Raw genomic sequence first — 14,778 nt, 5'->3', positions numbered from 1 at the left:
TCGAGAATCTTTATCTCTGCCAAGGCTGGGTAAGCTAGTCCTTCAGATGCTACGCACCACCATAAGTGGACTAATTTATTTGTTCAGTCATCACAAGAACCCCCATAATGTAGGACATGTCATTCTTTTCAGAATTCCTTACAGGAAGTAGGGGGAAAATCCATTGCTAAAGGTCACAGAGGTTCTTTCTTTCTGAGATGATAGTGCTCTTACAAATATGGTGAATGTTCTTAAGACCCGCCAGATATTCTGCAAGAAATGTGGGAAGCACCAACCCCACAAGGTGACACGGTACAAGAAGAGTAAGTGTTCTTTGTCTGCCCAGGGAAAGCAGCGTAATGACAGGAAAACAGAGTGACTGTTGTGGGCAGACTAAGCCCATTTTCCACTAAAAGGCTAAAACTACAAAGAATATGGTGCTGAAATTGGAGTATGTTAAACCCAAATGCAGATCTAAGAGGATGCTGGCTAGTAAGAGATGTGAGCATTTTGAACTGGGAGGTACAAGAAGAGAAAGAGCCAAGTGATCCAGTTCTAAGCTGATTTTCTTATGAATACACTAAATCCTTGGCCTTTTCAAAAATAAAAAAAATAAAGGTCACAGAGATAGTAACCAGCGGCAACAGAACATGAACCTGTCAGTCTGGTTCCATGATCGCAACCCTAATGCCCTGAGATCTTACCAAGAAGTCTGTTCTCTCTGTTTGATGTTTATGGTGTTTTCTATTGTTGTTAATGGTTTATTCATGCCTGTATAAGCCAAGCAGGAGGGTTCAGACCACGGATTTGGTTTCCTGAATCTTGTCCTATTTGGTGCTTTGAACAATAGGCTTATTGAATTTAAAGGAGTGGTACAAATGTTACATTTAACTTGCTAATCTCAGTTTTTGGTTGTAACTATTGGTCAAGAGGTTTAGCTTATTCAAACTAAACTACCTCAATGCTATGTCAGAACCCCACAGCTTGTTTTGTTTTTATATTTGCGTTTTTTTCATTGTTTTGAGACAGAATCTTGTTATGAAGCCCCCCTTTTTTTAAATAAAGAATTCTTTTATTAAAAAAGATGTTATTTATTTATTATATATTAAGTACACTGCAGCTGTGTTCATACACACCAGAAGAGGGCATCAGATCTCATTACGGATGGTTTTGAGCCACCATGTGGTTGCTGCGATTTGAACTCAGGACCTCTGGAAGAGCAGTCAGTGCTCTTAATTGCTGAGCCATCTCTCCAGCCCAATAAATAATTCTTGAGAGTTGGTGAGATAGCTCAGCAGTTAAGAGCACTCATTCTTGTAAAATCCGCAGGCTCAATTACTAGCACACATCCTGTGGCTCACAGCAATCAATACCTCCAGATCCAGGGGGTTTCATGCTCTTCTGGCCTCTAGTGGTACCAGGTATGCATGTGGTTTATAAACATACATGCAAGCAAACCATCCTGGTATATAAAATTTTTTAAAATCCTGAAAAAAATCATTCCTTTACAATTACATACATACATGTATACATCCTCACATATGCACATTTATAGGGCTGTAGTGCTGTAGTTTGTTTGTGATAGCTTGTGATAGTAAAAAGCTTTGGTAAATGTTTATTAGTATCCCATTTATTTATATCTGTATCTTTATTTTATGTCTGTAGGTGTTTACTGTGCACGCAGAGCCTGCAGAGACCTGAAGAGGGTGACAGATTGTCCAAGATCAGCTCGGGCAAACAATAGGGGTCCCCCAGAGCCGGAGCAAGGATTGAAAGAAGAAAGCCAAGTTAGTTAAAGTTGCAGCATGACTTCGGCCTGACTTGAAGCATAAGCCTTATAGCCAAAGTGAAGCTGGGTTTAATCCGTCTCTTTTTAAATCATTTATTTACATGCAAAAAGGTAACAATGGTTCTGAGAATGGATCAAGCCAGATAACAACCAAAGATCCTGTAAACATCTTACTGGAGGTCAGGTGAAAAGGTCAGAGACAAAAATGGATACTGCTTTGCCTACATCTCGAAATCCATCCTACCCTAAACTGCATTCCCAAGGATACTGCCTGGAGCGTCAAATATGAATGTCCACATTCTTAAAAGCTCTGCCTCAAACTTCGGATGTAGATGTACTTCCTTAAAGCCTTATTCTTGAGAGCCCTACCTCGAGCTATAAATGCCAATGTGCTTGATACTAGGGCATAGCACAGAAGCCAGATTCCTGCCTTGGCCAGGATGTCCTGGGATAATATTAATATCAATATTGCTCTGCCATCAACTGGTGCCAAAAATGCTCTCCACACCAGATCTTCTGCAATTTGAGTTGCTGGAGAGTGTGAGGGTCCATGTGGGTGCTGCGAACGAAACCCGGGTGCTCAGCACCGACAGCCTGTGGCTTTAACCACTGACCAGTATCTCCACCTGCCCTTATTTATTCTCTTCCCTATTCCACCAAAGTCCCCTGAGCATGCCTGCAGGTTATTTGCCTGAAAGATCAAATGCTAGTGGCTACACCATTGGGAAATATGGCTCCTCCTCCCCAGCAACCATGAAGTCTATAGGTCCTCAGGGAAGGACAGAGCCACGTTGAGGGGCTCAGTCTTGCACAGGTAGCCACTGCTGTCGTAAGGGCATTCTATGTCCAGAAGACAGCCTTTCACACCACCCCTGCCCATCCTCCACACCTTACACTCTTCCCACCCTTTCTTACCTGTGTGCCCTGACCTTGGAGGGGGTGATATTGATAAGCCAAGTTAAGGCTTAGCACTCTATGTCACGATATTGTCACATTTCTCACCACCTTGGCTAGTTATGAATTTCTATATTACTGGTTATTTAATTTAATTCATAATAGATGTTAATCAGAATTGTCTACATTATGATCTATTATCCCCCCTCTTTATCGGAAACTCCTTGCACCCCCCCTTCTTCTTCATCTTCTCTGTAGCATGTAATTTTTAAAAAGTATGCTACTGTCTTCCCAGGAGCTCACCCGGAGCTACAACCTCTTCCAATTTAGTTCCAAAATCATGCTGCCACGGGCCTCACTCCCAATTTGCCCATTCCTCCCAGCTAGGTCCAGCTAGCTTCGCCAAGCTGCCTGCTATGGTCCTGGCTATTCTCTCTCTTGCCCACCTTAGCCCCTCAGGAAAAAAAAAACAATAGATTGCTTTATTATTTTGAAACTTGGCAGACAACACAATCATTGGGCATAGAAACCTCTAACCCTAAACGTATCAGCTAACCTGTTCTAGCCATCCTCTGGTGGTGGAGGTTGCCAGCTCTGGTTGCACTAAGAGTTACATGTTGTTATGTCCTCTCATTCCAAAGCCCGGTCCAAAGCCACCTCCCCTCTTCCTGCAGGCTCCCTTCTGTCTTCCTCCTGGGACCTGGAAGTCCCATCTTTTTTCTTTGTCCAGCTTCTGCCTTTTTATTGACACAACCAAGAACCAATTAGGGAATCCACACCTCTCTCCTCCTCCTCCTTCTCCTCCACCCCCTCTCAAAACAGAGTGGTACATGTACTATAGAGGGCAACAGAACTAACTGGAGACTTGACAGATGGTGAGTGACAACCAGGCTGATGGGAGTGGCCTGCACGGCCACCTGAGGCTATTATGATGCCTTAGTCCATGCCTCCAAGGGCCAAATCTGAGTCTTTGGTTCTAATGCATCCAGGATCTGTGATGGTGTCTGTGGCCCATGTTACCACCAAAGGCCACATGATTGTCTGTGGTTTGGGCATATTGGAGATATACTGAAGACATATTGATGTCCATGGGCGATGTTACCACCAAGGGCCATATTGATTTGAGTGGCTTGAGCTGCCACCTGAGACCATGGTAATGTCAGTGGTCCAGAAACACCTTGAACTTCTAGACCTCTGGATCACTGAACCTGCAACAGCTGGGAGCATGCTGGGGGCATGCTGGGGGCATGCTGGGGGCATGCTGGGGGCATGCCTGTAGTCTGCACTGTTGCCAGAAATCATGTGGAGCCTAGGATCCGTGCTCCTGATTACAGTAAAGACCAAGGAAGCTACCTGAGTTGTGACACCGATGGCTGCCGATGCGTAGATGAAATAGAGGGACATGGAGGGGTTCTGTGACAATTCTACCCTACCTGCCTACAAAAGCAGCAGTGTAAACAGGAAGAGAAAGAATGCTCTGAAGTTGTGAAGGTGTAAATTAAAGGTTTTTCTATGCCCACTGTGGCTTTGAATAATGACATGGAAACTTTATATTTATTACATACATTATATAGATGCCCTAGGCCTTAAGCTAGGCTTGCTCCCAACTAGCTCTTAGCATATTTTTACTCATTTGTACCATTCCATGTCTGCCACATGGCTCACCTCAGTTTCATGCATCCAACTTCCTCCTATGGGCCAGTTAGCCTCAATTAACAACACAGGCCCTACCTCCAATGAACTGGAAGCAAATACTGACAGCTGTAATTGTACTCTGACTTCCACATGCATGCTGTGGCATGGGGGCTCACTCACCCCCACACATGAACATGCACATATATGTGCATACTTGTACACACACAGTGATTATATGTACATGCACAAAGAGCTTTTAAAAACCAAAGAGTTTAGCTGACAAAGCAGTCCTTCACTGCAAAGTACCCCTGACACTCCACTAGAGAAGCTAGCTCAGTGGTTCTCAATCTTCCTAATGCTGTGACTGTTAGCATTCTGTCTAAGCTCCACCTTACAGTTACCTGGCAATAGCCAGGTATGCCTGACACTACTATAAAAGGGGCTGCTTGCCCCCTCCTCACTCTCTTACTCTCTTGACCCCCTCTTGCTCTTGCCTTCCTTCCCCCACTCTCTCATTCTTGTCCCCCCCTCTCTCCACGTGTTCATGGCTGGCCTCTACTCCTCTCTCTCTCTCTCTCTCTCTCTCTCTCTCTCTCTCTCTCTCTCTCTCTCTCTCTCTCTCTCTGCCCTGACTACCTTCTTAACTCCCCTCCCCACAATAAACTCTATTCTATACTGTCGTGTGGTGGTTCCTCAGGGGGAAGAGATGCCTCAACATGGGCCTGCCAGAGGCATCCCCTTCCCCACACCTCACCACACCTCCATAGAACATATCCCCCCTCTTTATCTTTTTGTAAACACATCAGCGACCCTTTAATATAATCCCTTGTGTCCTGGTAACCCTCAACCATAAAATTATTTTTTTGATACTTCATAACTATAATTTTGCTTCTGTTATGATTTGTAATGTAATCTCTTATATGTAGATTATCTGATGTGTGACCCTTATGAGAGAGTCTCAACCCACAGGTTGAGAACCACTGAACTGAAGTATGGGTACTCACATTGGACATATATAGCCAGCTAAGTTAATGTATCAGAATGGGATTTTGGGTTTTGTCTGTTTGTTTCTGAGACAGGATCTCTGTACTATGTAGGTCTACTGCCTTGGAAATCACTATGTACACCAGGCTGGCTTTGAACTCACTGAGATCTGCCTGGCTCTTCTCTAGAATGCTTCTATTAAAGGTATACGCCACCATGCCCGCCTCAGAATACTCTTTTTGAAACAAGTAGTTACATAACAAAAGAAAAAGAATATTCTAGCAATTTGTTCGAAGTCAAAGGAAAAAGTATGCAAGACCGCTGTTGACAAACGTCTGTTTCAAGCTGAGTATATCTTAGCTTTCTGGTGTATTCGGTGATCCTGCGTGAATGCATGCTCATTCAGGAGAATCAGTGACTAACCTGGGCTAACTTTCTGTGACCCCAGTGACTGGGAGAACAGCTTTTCTGGAAACCAAGGTACAGAGATAAGTTTGTTTGCCCTTGCCCTCCGTGACAATATATTTGAACCAACCAAACCAGACTATGTCACTTTGCATTTTTTCTCTGTCCACACCTCAATCTCCATCCACCATGGAAAAACAGAGTGTGGCATGGTGACTTATGGCTGTAATCTAAGCTCTTAAAGGGCAAGAGGCAGGAGAATCAGAAGTCTAAGACAAGACAAGCAAAAACCATACTGAATTTCTAAAACACAAGAACCAAGGGTCCCAGATAGAAGCTGATCACCTGATTAGAACTTCTTTATTACCCACGTCTGTAATGACTGAAGACATCCTATCAGGCGAAACTTTTGGTATAGATTAACAAGCTCTTAACAACCTAGATGCTAAAAATAGACTCAGATCCCAAACCTTTAGCAAGACTTTCTTTGCTGCAACCTGCTTATCTGCTGTTTCCACCAATGTATTTAGAATTATGTTGATTGATGACTTTTTTTGTTTTGTTAATATAAAAGATTCTTGAGGGCTGAAGAGATGGCTCAGTGGTTAAGAGTACAGATTGCTCTTCCAGAGGTCCTGAGTTCAATTCCCAGCAACTACATGGTGGCTCACAACCATCTGTAATGAGACCTGGTGCCCTCTTCTGCTGTGTCTAAAGACACCTACAGTATACTCATATACATAAAATAAGTAATTAAATCTTTAAAAAAAAAGATTCCTGAAACTAAGAAGTGATGTGCCTTTAATCTAAGCACTCAAGAAGCAGAGTCAGCTGGGTCTCTGTGAGTTCCAAGTTATCCTGATCTACATTGGGAGTACCAGGGCAGCCAGGGTACATAAAAGGAATCTGTTCAAAACTAAATAAAATAAACACACACACACACACACACACACACATTGCAGCACAAATTAAATAAAAGGTTCTGTTGCTACCGGCCCCTCAGTCTCACTCTGTGAGAGCCACTCCAGTGTGGAGCCAGCACCTAGTATCTTATCAAACGGATTTATAAGTTAAATTCTCAATCCACAATCCCTCCACACAATAAGCTTACAACCAGTTGACAAAGATATAAACCACCCACCTAGATAAGATAAATTGACCTATAGAAACTCATCTCTTAGAAAGTACACATATCTACCTATGGCTATGCAGAGCCACACAGAGGAGATAGGTCATCTTCATCTTCCATCTTGAATCTCAGCTTCTCCTTCTCTTCCGACTTACCAAAACTTTGTCCTGCCCACTCTCTATACACACACACTTCAAGAAACAATTACCACATTTGAACTTTGGAACTTGGGATATCCTGTTTTCCTGGATCTTGTTCACTTGTAATTGGCACTAATAAAGCTTTCTCATCCCCTTTGCTTGGAGAGATAAACAGTTGTTAAATCTTTATTATATGAATAAGCAGGAAGCAAAGAGTGCATAAACTCAAAGTCCCTACTTCCTGGTTACCCTGTCACTCCTTTTTCTTGGTAGTATGTGTTATGTAACCACAACGATTGGTTCAGAAGCAAGAAGAAGAAAAAAAAAAAAAAACCACCACTGGCACTTCCTGTTTTCTACAGTCTCCTCTCATGGACAAAGACGTTTGGATTAAGAAAGAAGAAAAAAACTTACTTTTAAGATGACTTTTCCTTATAAGGCAACTGGATTGCTTGGCCAGGTACTTCAGGGAGAGGGAATGGGATTTAAGTCAGTTTTAGAGTCAAATATTGAAATTTGAGTTTAGGTCCATTGAAACCTGTGTCTGTGAGGTCGTCCTGCAGTGGATAGTTTGCTCATTGGGCTGATTTGCCTGCAGGGAAACTTGGGTTTGAGAGTGGGCATTGTCAGGGGTGGGCGGTTAACCTGGTCTGTTGGAGTTACCTGAGGTTTCTGAGTTGGTGTTAAAGGATTTGGAGCCCTAGAGAACACCTTTGTATTTACTATGAGACAAAAAGACTTAGAGCATGCTTTTTGGCCTTACAGAGTAGAGGGAGCAGGTGGCCCATCTGGTCTCTTGAGCCTCTGACAAGGTACGTGAACTTGGACAGAAAAGTTAAGAAAATCCCTCTTTGTGGGATTTATAGGAAGCATGTTACAGAACTCGCTGTGAGATGAGGGGTAAGGCACTTCCAGTCTTTATCTCAGAGCACCTTCTTTTTTCCCTCAGAGCATCTTAACCCCAGTTATTAAGTGCATCTCACCAACAGCAATCAGTGAGCGGCTGGAGTAAAAATGCTCTAGATCTAAGAGCGTTCTAGATTAGGGCATTTTATAATGTTTTTATAAATGAATCATACCGACTGATGTCCTCTGTTCTGTCTCTTTGCCTGTATGATCATCAGTATGATGCTTGAAGCAGATATGAGTGCTAAGAGTTCAGTAAAAAAAACCATAATCCAGAGGCTGGGGAGATGCTCAAGGCATAGGGGCATGTGTCACCAAGCCTGTTGGCCAGAGTTTCATCCCTGGGACACGGACTATTCCAGGAGAGAACTGACATAAACAAAAAACAAAACAAAACAAAAAACCAACGTAAAAAAAGTTTTCAGAAAGAAAAGCACACTCCAGAGGGTCAAGTAACACATGTAGAAGTCGGCCAGGTAGTAACCTGAAGAATGAGGGGTCAGACTGAAGTCTGCAGTGCCAAACCTGAATACGTCTGCCAGTCCAAATGCTGCCTCTGCAGCCAAGTGTATGCGTTCTTTTCCCCATGGGTCAGGAGGGATTTCAGTTTCCTGAGGAACTCATATCACAATTGAAAAAGTATTTTCATTTTAGCTGGATATAGTAGCTTCTGACAGTAATCTTAACACTAAGAACGCTGGGGCCAGAGGATTACCATGAGACTGAGACTAGACTGAGCTATGCAGTGAGTCCCAGGCCAGACTTGGCTACGTTGTATGATCTTGTTTCAAATAAGAAAGAAGATATTATTTGCCAAGGTACAAACCTAAGAATAGGATCTTTTCCACATAATTCAGGTATTTCTGGTGGGCAGGAAAATTTTCAGAGCATGACCCCAAATCCAGATTGTCAAACTGGTCACAGCTGCACTTTTTCTTGGTATTTTTAAATATAATAATTTTTTAAAATTATTTTTAATGTGTGTGTGTGAATGTGTGCCCATGCATGTGTGGGGGCGAGTGCACATAAGTGCAGAAACTCATGAAGGCAGTTGTCAGTTGGCCAACATGGGTATTGGGAACCAAACTCAAGTCCTCTTTAGGAACAGTGTGATGGTTTGTATATGTTTGGCCCCGGGAGTGACACTATTAGAAGGTGTGACCTTGCTGGAGTAGGTGTGTCACAGTGGGTGTGGGCTTTGAGACCCTCATCCTAGCTTTCTGGAAGCTAGTCTCCTTCTAGCAGCCTTCGAATGAAGATGTAGAACTCTCAGCTCTTCCTGCACCATGCCTGCCTGGATGTTGCCATGCTCCTACCCTGATGATAATGAACTGAACCTCTGAACCTGGGAGCCAGCCCCAGTTAAATGTTGTTCTTTATAAGAGTTGCCTTGGTCATGGTGTCTGTTCACAGCTGTAAAATCCTAACTAAGACAAACAGTATATGTTTTTTGTTTTCTCTTTTAAATTTTATATATTTTGAGGTTATATTTTAATCACATTTCTCCCTTCTGTTTCCTCCTGTAAACCCTGCCATATACCTCTCCCTGCTTTATCTCCTTTCAGTTTATGACTTTCTTTTTTATTACTTAATATCACATGCAAATGTGTACTTATATATACATTTATATTCACAAATATAACCTGTTGAGTCCATATGTTACTTGTATATATATCTTCGGGGTTAACTGTTTGGCGCTGGACCATTTGGTTGTCCCTAGGAAGGGTTCCCTGCTTTATCAGGTTGTTTGTAGTTCTTCCTGTAGGACTGAGGCTTCATGGGCCTGCCTTCCCCAGCTCCCTACCTCCATGCAATTTGGCATGTTCATTGGTATCCCCCTTGTTCAGCTCATGTTTGGGAGATGATGTTGGTGAGACTCTGTGGGTGTAGCTTCTGATGGTACTAGAAGACACAATCTCACAGCAAATCCCTGATTCTTTGGCTCTTCCAATCGCTCCACCCCCTCTTATAAGATTTATTTCTTTTTATCTCAAGTGTTTTGCATGCTTGTCTTTATGTATATCCTGTGCATGCCTGATATTCTTTGGAGTCAGAAGGATCCCTTATAATTGCAGTTACACACACACACACACACACACACACACACACAATTCTCTCTCTCTCCATATATGTATATATTTTTTGGAGGGTGTTGGGAACTAATCCCATGCTCAAGTGGGAACATTTAACTGCCGAGTCACCTCTCCAGTATCCTCAGCCCAGTGGGTAACTCAGAGCACATGAGATCCGGCTACATGCTTTTATTTTTAAAATAATTAATAATTAGTTATTTGACTCTGATTTAATTCTTTGCAGTCATTTTGTTGGTAAGAACAATATTTCCAGTAGCTAAACTGGATTCAAATTCTAAGCATGTGCAGCAGTTGTAGTTGATTACTTTAGCAGACAAGCAAGTAGATGTCTACCCCATTGACATAATGCAGTTTTTTTTTTTTTTATGGTTTCCTCTTTTTTCTTTCTTTTTCTTTCTTATTCTCACTTCAACTCTGACCCAGCCAGTGGAGGATTGATTCTTTCCTCTTTTAAAAAAGAAAGATATTGGAAGAAAGATATTGGACTAGAGAGATGGCTCAGCAGTTTAGAGCACTGGTTGCTCTTCCAGAGGTCCTGAGTTCAAATCCCAGGAACCACATGGTGGCTCACAAGAAATGCCACACTTCTGTCTATGCCATGAAGTCTATGCTCTCCTCTGGCAGCCACACTGCAGCAAGCACGAGGGCATGTGAGAGCACTGCCACCTTCAATGCCCTAGGTTACGTCCAAGCATCAAAGAGAGACAAGAAACTTTTTGTGTGTGCTCCAAATGACTCGTACGCAGCCCTTTGTGAGTGCCTCTGCAGTCTTCATCTACCGGCAGCCCACCCCCATGTCCCCTGTGCTGTATAACAGAAAGGAAGGCAGGCCTGTGGGGCAAGATGCTAAGCAGCATGTAGCAAGCTTAGAAACTAATGATCCTATTTTAGGCAACAAATGATAGGTTACTTGTTCTCACTATCAGAAACCTCTTTAATAAAAGTAAATATGGAGAATTAATTCTCCAACATTTGGCCAAAAAGGATCCGGTGGTACCTGGAGGGCTGAACAGTTGTATTGTAACTTGATAAGTTTTAGCATGTTGAATAAGAATATCTTTTATGAAGTTTTATTTTTAAAGGATACTGGAAATGTATTCAGTAGATTATGACTCTGTAAAAGCTGTGGGGTAGATGAAGCTACAAGTTTAGAGAACACTGGCTTCTGTGAAACTATGGAGATACTGGCAAATTAGTTATTTTTTTAAACCTGGAAAAAAAAGGAAGACATTGTCTTAGTCATTGCTCTACTGCTGTGAACAGACACCATGACCACAGCAATTCTTATACATGAAAGTGGTTAATTGGGGTGGCTTACAGTTTCAAGGCTTTAGTCCCTATCATCATGGCGCCACACAGGCGGACATAGTGCTGGAGAAATAACTGTGAGTTCTACATCTGGATCGGCAGGCAGCAGGAAGAGTGTGAGGCAGTGGACCATTCCACCAGACAGAAAACCTGGAAAGGGCGTAGGGACTCAGGACTTGTCATAATTGAGAATGGCAGGATTTAGATCTTCTCTGGACTATGTTCCTGTTCTGAAACACATGACTACAACACCCCACGGTAGCTAGGAGCTGCTCTAATCTGCAGCAGCTGCCTCCTCCCCTCGAAGAGCTGAGCCAGAGCCCTGCAGATCCCCCTGGATAGCGCCCAGTACACAGACTGAGAGAAGAAGGAAGACAATGAGTTTTTGAAACCTCAAAGCCCTCATCCCAGTGACAAACTTCCTCCAACCAGGCCATACCTGTTCCCAAAAGGCCACACCTTTTAATTCTTTCTTGATGACTAAGTTCCGTTTCCTGATGACTAAGCACTCAGATATATGAGCCTATGGGGGCCATTATTCTTTAAACCTCCATAGATTTGGGGAGTCCATTCACTGTAGAGGCTCTTTCTTTTTTTTCTCTCTCCCTCCCTCTCTCTCCATCTCTCCCTCCCTCTTCCTTCCTTTTCTTTTTAATCTCAGACTCAGCTTGTCAGTGGTAGACCTGGACTCTGAGCCCAGTCCTACCCACAGACCAGACCTTCGCTTGGTCTCCTCTGCTACCTTTACCTTGGTTTCTGGCTCTTTCTCTCAAGGTTCTTTCCTTATACCAGTTTCTCTGTTTACAAATGCTCTTTTCTTTTTACTTCCTGGTGAGAGCCCAGTAGGTCTGGGCTTCATCTTTTGATGTTTACATGTAATTTGTCTCCTTAGCTTGATTGTCAGAAGCAACTGAGGAGTTTGCAAGTTCTACTTGTTCATGGTCTACACCTCTAGGCAAGGGTCCAGACATCTGGGGGAGGGGTATGTGTGTGAGTGTATGTGAATGTGTGTGAGTGTGTGTGTGTAAGTGTGTATCTGTGTGAGTGTGAGTGCATGTGTGTGTGTGAATGTATGTGTAAGTGTGTGTGTGTGAGTGTGTGTATTAGTGTGTATGAGTGTATGTGTGTAAGTGTGTGAGTGTATGTGAATGTGTGTGAGTATATGTGTGTGAGTGGGTGTATGTGTGTGAGTGTGTGTGTATTAGTGTGTATGAGTGTATGTGTGTAAGTGTGTGTGAGTGTATGTGAATGTGTGTGAGTGTATGTGTGAGTGTGTATGTGTGTGTGAGTGCATGTGTGAGTGTGTGAATGTATGTGTAAGTGTGAGTGTGTGTGTGAGTGTATGTGTTAGTGGGTATAAGTGTATGTGTGTGAGTGTGTGTGTATTAGTGTGTATGTGTGTGAGTGTGTGTGTATTAGTGTGTATGTGTGTGAGTGTGTGTGAGTGTATGTGTGTGTACATATAGAAGCCAGAGGTCAAGTCAGGTGTCTTCTTTAATACTCTCTTTTTGTTCCCAACAGAGTTTTTTCTTCTTCTTTTTTTAGTATATTTATTTTATATATATATATGAGTACACTGCTGCCATCTTCAGACACACCAGAAAAGGGCATCCGACCCCATTACAGATGGTTGTGAGCCATCATGTGGGTGCTGGGAATTGAACTCAGGACCTCTGGAAGAGCAGTCAGTGATCTTAACCACTGAGCCATCTCTCCAGCCCCAGAGTTTTTCACTAAACCTGGTACCTCTGGTTAACTAGTGAAACTGGTGGGCAGCAACTAGGGTCAGATTTTTCCATGGGTGCTGGGGGTAAGAACTCAGGTCCTCACACTTCCACAACAAGCACTTCTGCCTCAGCAGTCTCGAAGACCCTGTTGAAGCTTCACACAGTCATCTAGAAGAGCAGTGCTGCTACCATGGTAACAAGCAACTTCAACGCTGTTTCCATTTTCTTAGGATAGCCTTGCATTACCTCAAGAAGGGGACAGCAGTCTGATCATCTTTGGCCTTCCTGATTGGAAAAGAAGTATCTTCTATTGAGAACTAGGAAAGCGGGACACTTTGACTCACCACAAGTAAGTATGCAGTAAATGCCATCTGCCTGGTTTCTTAATGCTATCCTGAGATTATTGGTAGTGCATTGATGGTATTAAATGGAAAAGCTATTAATCCTTTCATCTGACTAATTATCTGTGATATTCTCAATTAAGTACTTTATGTTGTCTTGAGAATTCGTTTAAAAAAAAAAATACAAAGCACATGGCAAGCCTGTGAAGAAAGGCTGATGACGGGTGAGGTGAGACTCGTACAGAGAGTGTGTAAACCATAACCTGGTCACTCTGGGCATCACCTGACGTCAGAAAACTATACACAATCAGTTCAGAGAAATGGCACAGGCCTAAATGCTTCTGAAGCTCCCAAGTTATGTTTCCCTTTTGACATGGGTGTTGTCCTGTGTGGTAGCCACTGTGGGTATATAACTGTGAGTTTAAACTTAAATTTTAATTTACTGTAAAACTCAATTGCACATGAGAGCATAGTATTGCATACCTAGAGTCTCAGCACTTGGGACCTGAGGAAATGGAATTATTACAAGTCAGCCTGGGATGTATAACAAGGTCCTTAAAACAGACAGACAGACAGACCACAACAGCGAACTTAAGCAAAACTCAGTTACATACTCATTCTTATCACATGTCAAGTGCTCAGCAGCCATGCGTGGCTGACGGCTCTCATAAACTATCTGTGGGTAATAGCTCTCACAAGCCATCCCTGGCTAATGGCCCTCACAGCCACACATGATTAATAGCTCTCACAGTGGAAAATGTGAAGAAGAACATGATTGTCATTGCACAATGGTTCCCTGAAAAGTGCTAATGTAGATGCAGATATTATGAAAAGAAAAAAAAAGAATAATCAATGAACAGGGTTTCCTGTGTGATCAAAGAGCAACTCGTTTGTCCACATGCATAAGCACAAATCATGATTAAGAATGAAGTCTTGCCAGGCAAGGTGGGCACACCCTAAATCCTAGCACTTGTGAGGCAGAGGCAGAAGAATCTCAGTGATTTCGAAACCAGCCTGGTCTACATACGGAGTTCCAGGATAGATGGGGCTATGTAGAGAAACCCTGCTCCATAAACAAACATCTTCAGTTACACGACATCGAAGCAACAATCCATCCACCAGTTACAGCATGGTTAGTCTTGACTCTATCTTACAGCTCCATGGTTATGAATATAGAATGGAGGTAATTCATAGCTAGTAATAAGATTGTCTTATACATAGAACATCATAGTATATATATATATATATATATATATATATATATATATATATATGGTTATATAGTAAACTTTTTGAACATTAAAACATACACAAATATATGATGGTTCATACATCTTACTTTTCTTCTTTGAGAAAGGTCCTTCTGTATGTTTCTGGCTATCTTGGAACTCACTTTGTAGACCAGGCTGACCTCTGCCTGCTAAGTGCTTGTGTTAAAGGCATCTCCA

The 14,778-nt window shown here is 42.6% G+C and overlaps 1 protein-coding gene across 1 annotated transcript in view; it reads left to right on the top strand.

The window, feature by feature from the left end:
• Window positions 1-217: 217 nt before the first annotated feature.
• The window catches only part of NLRC4 (NLR family CARD domain containing 4), a gene marked incomplete at both ends in the record, with an annotated part of 33,939 nt that continues 19,378 nt past the window's right edge, over window positions 218-14,778 (top strand). Inside the window, one exon of the mRNA XM_080911436.1 lies at window positions 218-302. Coding sequence (XP_080767562.1) covers window positions 218-302 — 85 coding nt within the window. The remainder of the gene's footprint in view (window positions 303-14,778) is intronic.

The sequence above is a fragment of the Micromys minutus genome (assembly GCF_963924665.1).
Source record: "Micromys minutus genome assembly, chromosome: 1".
NCBI lineage: Eukaryota > Metazoa > Chordata > Mammalia > Rodentia > Muridae > Micromys > Micromys minutus.
The sequence above is the reverse complement of the archived record's forward strand: the minus strand, read 5'-3'. Positions and strand labels throughout refer to the sequence as shown.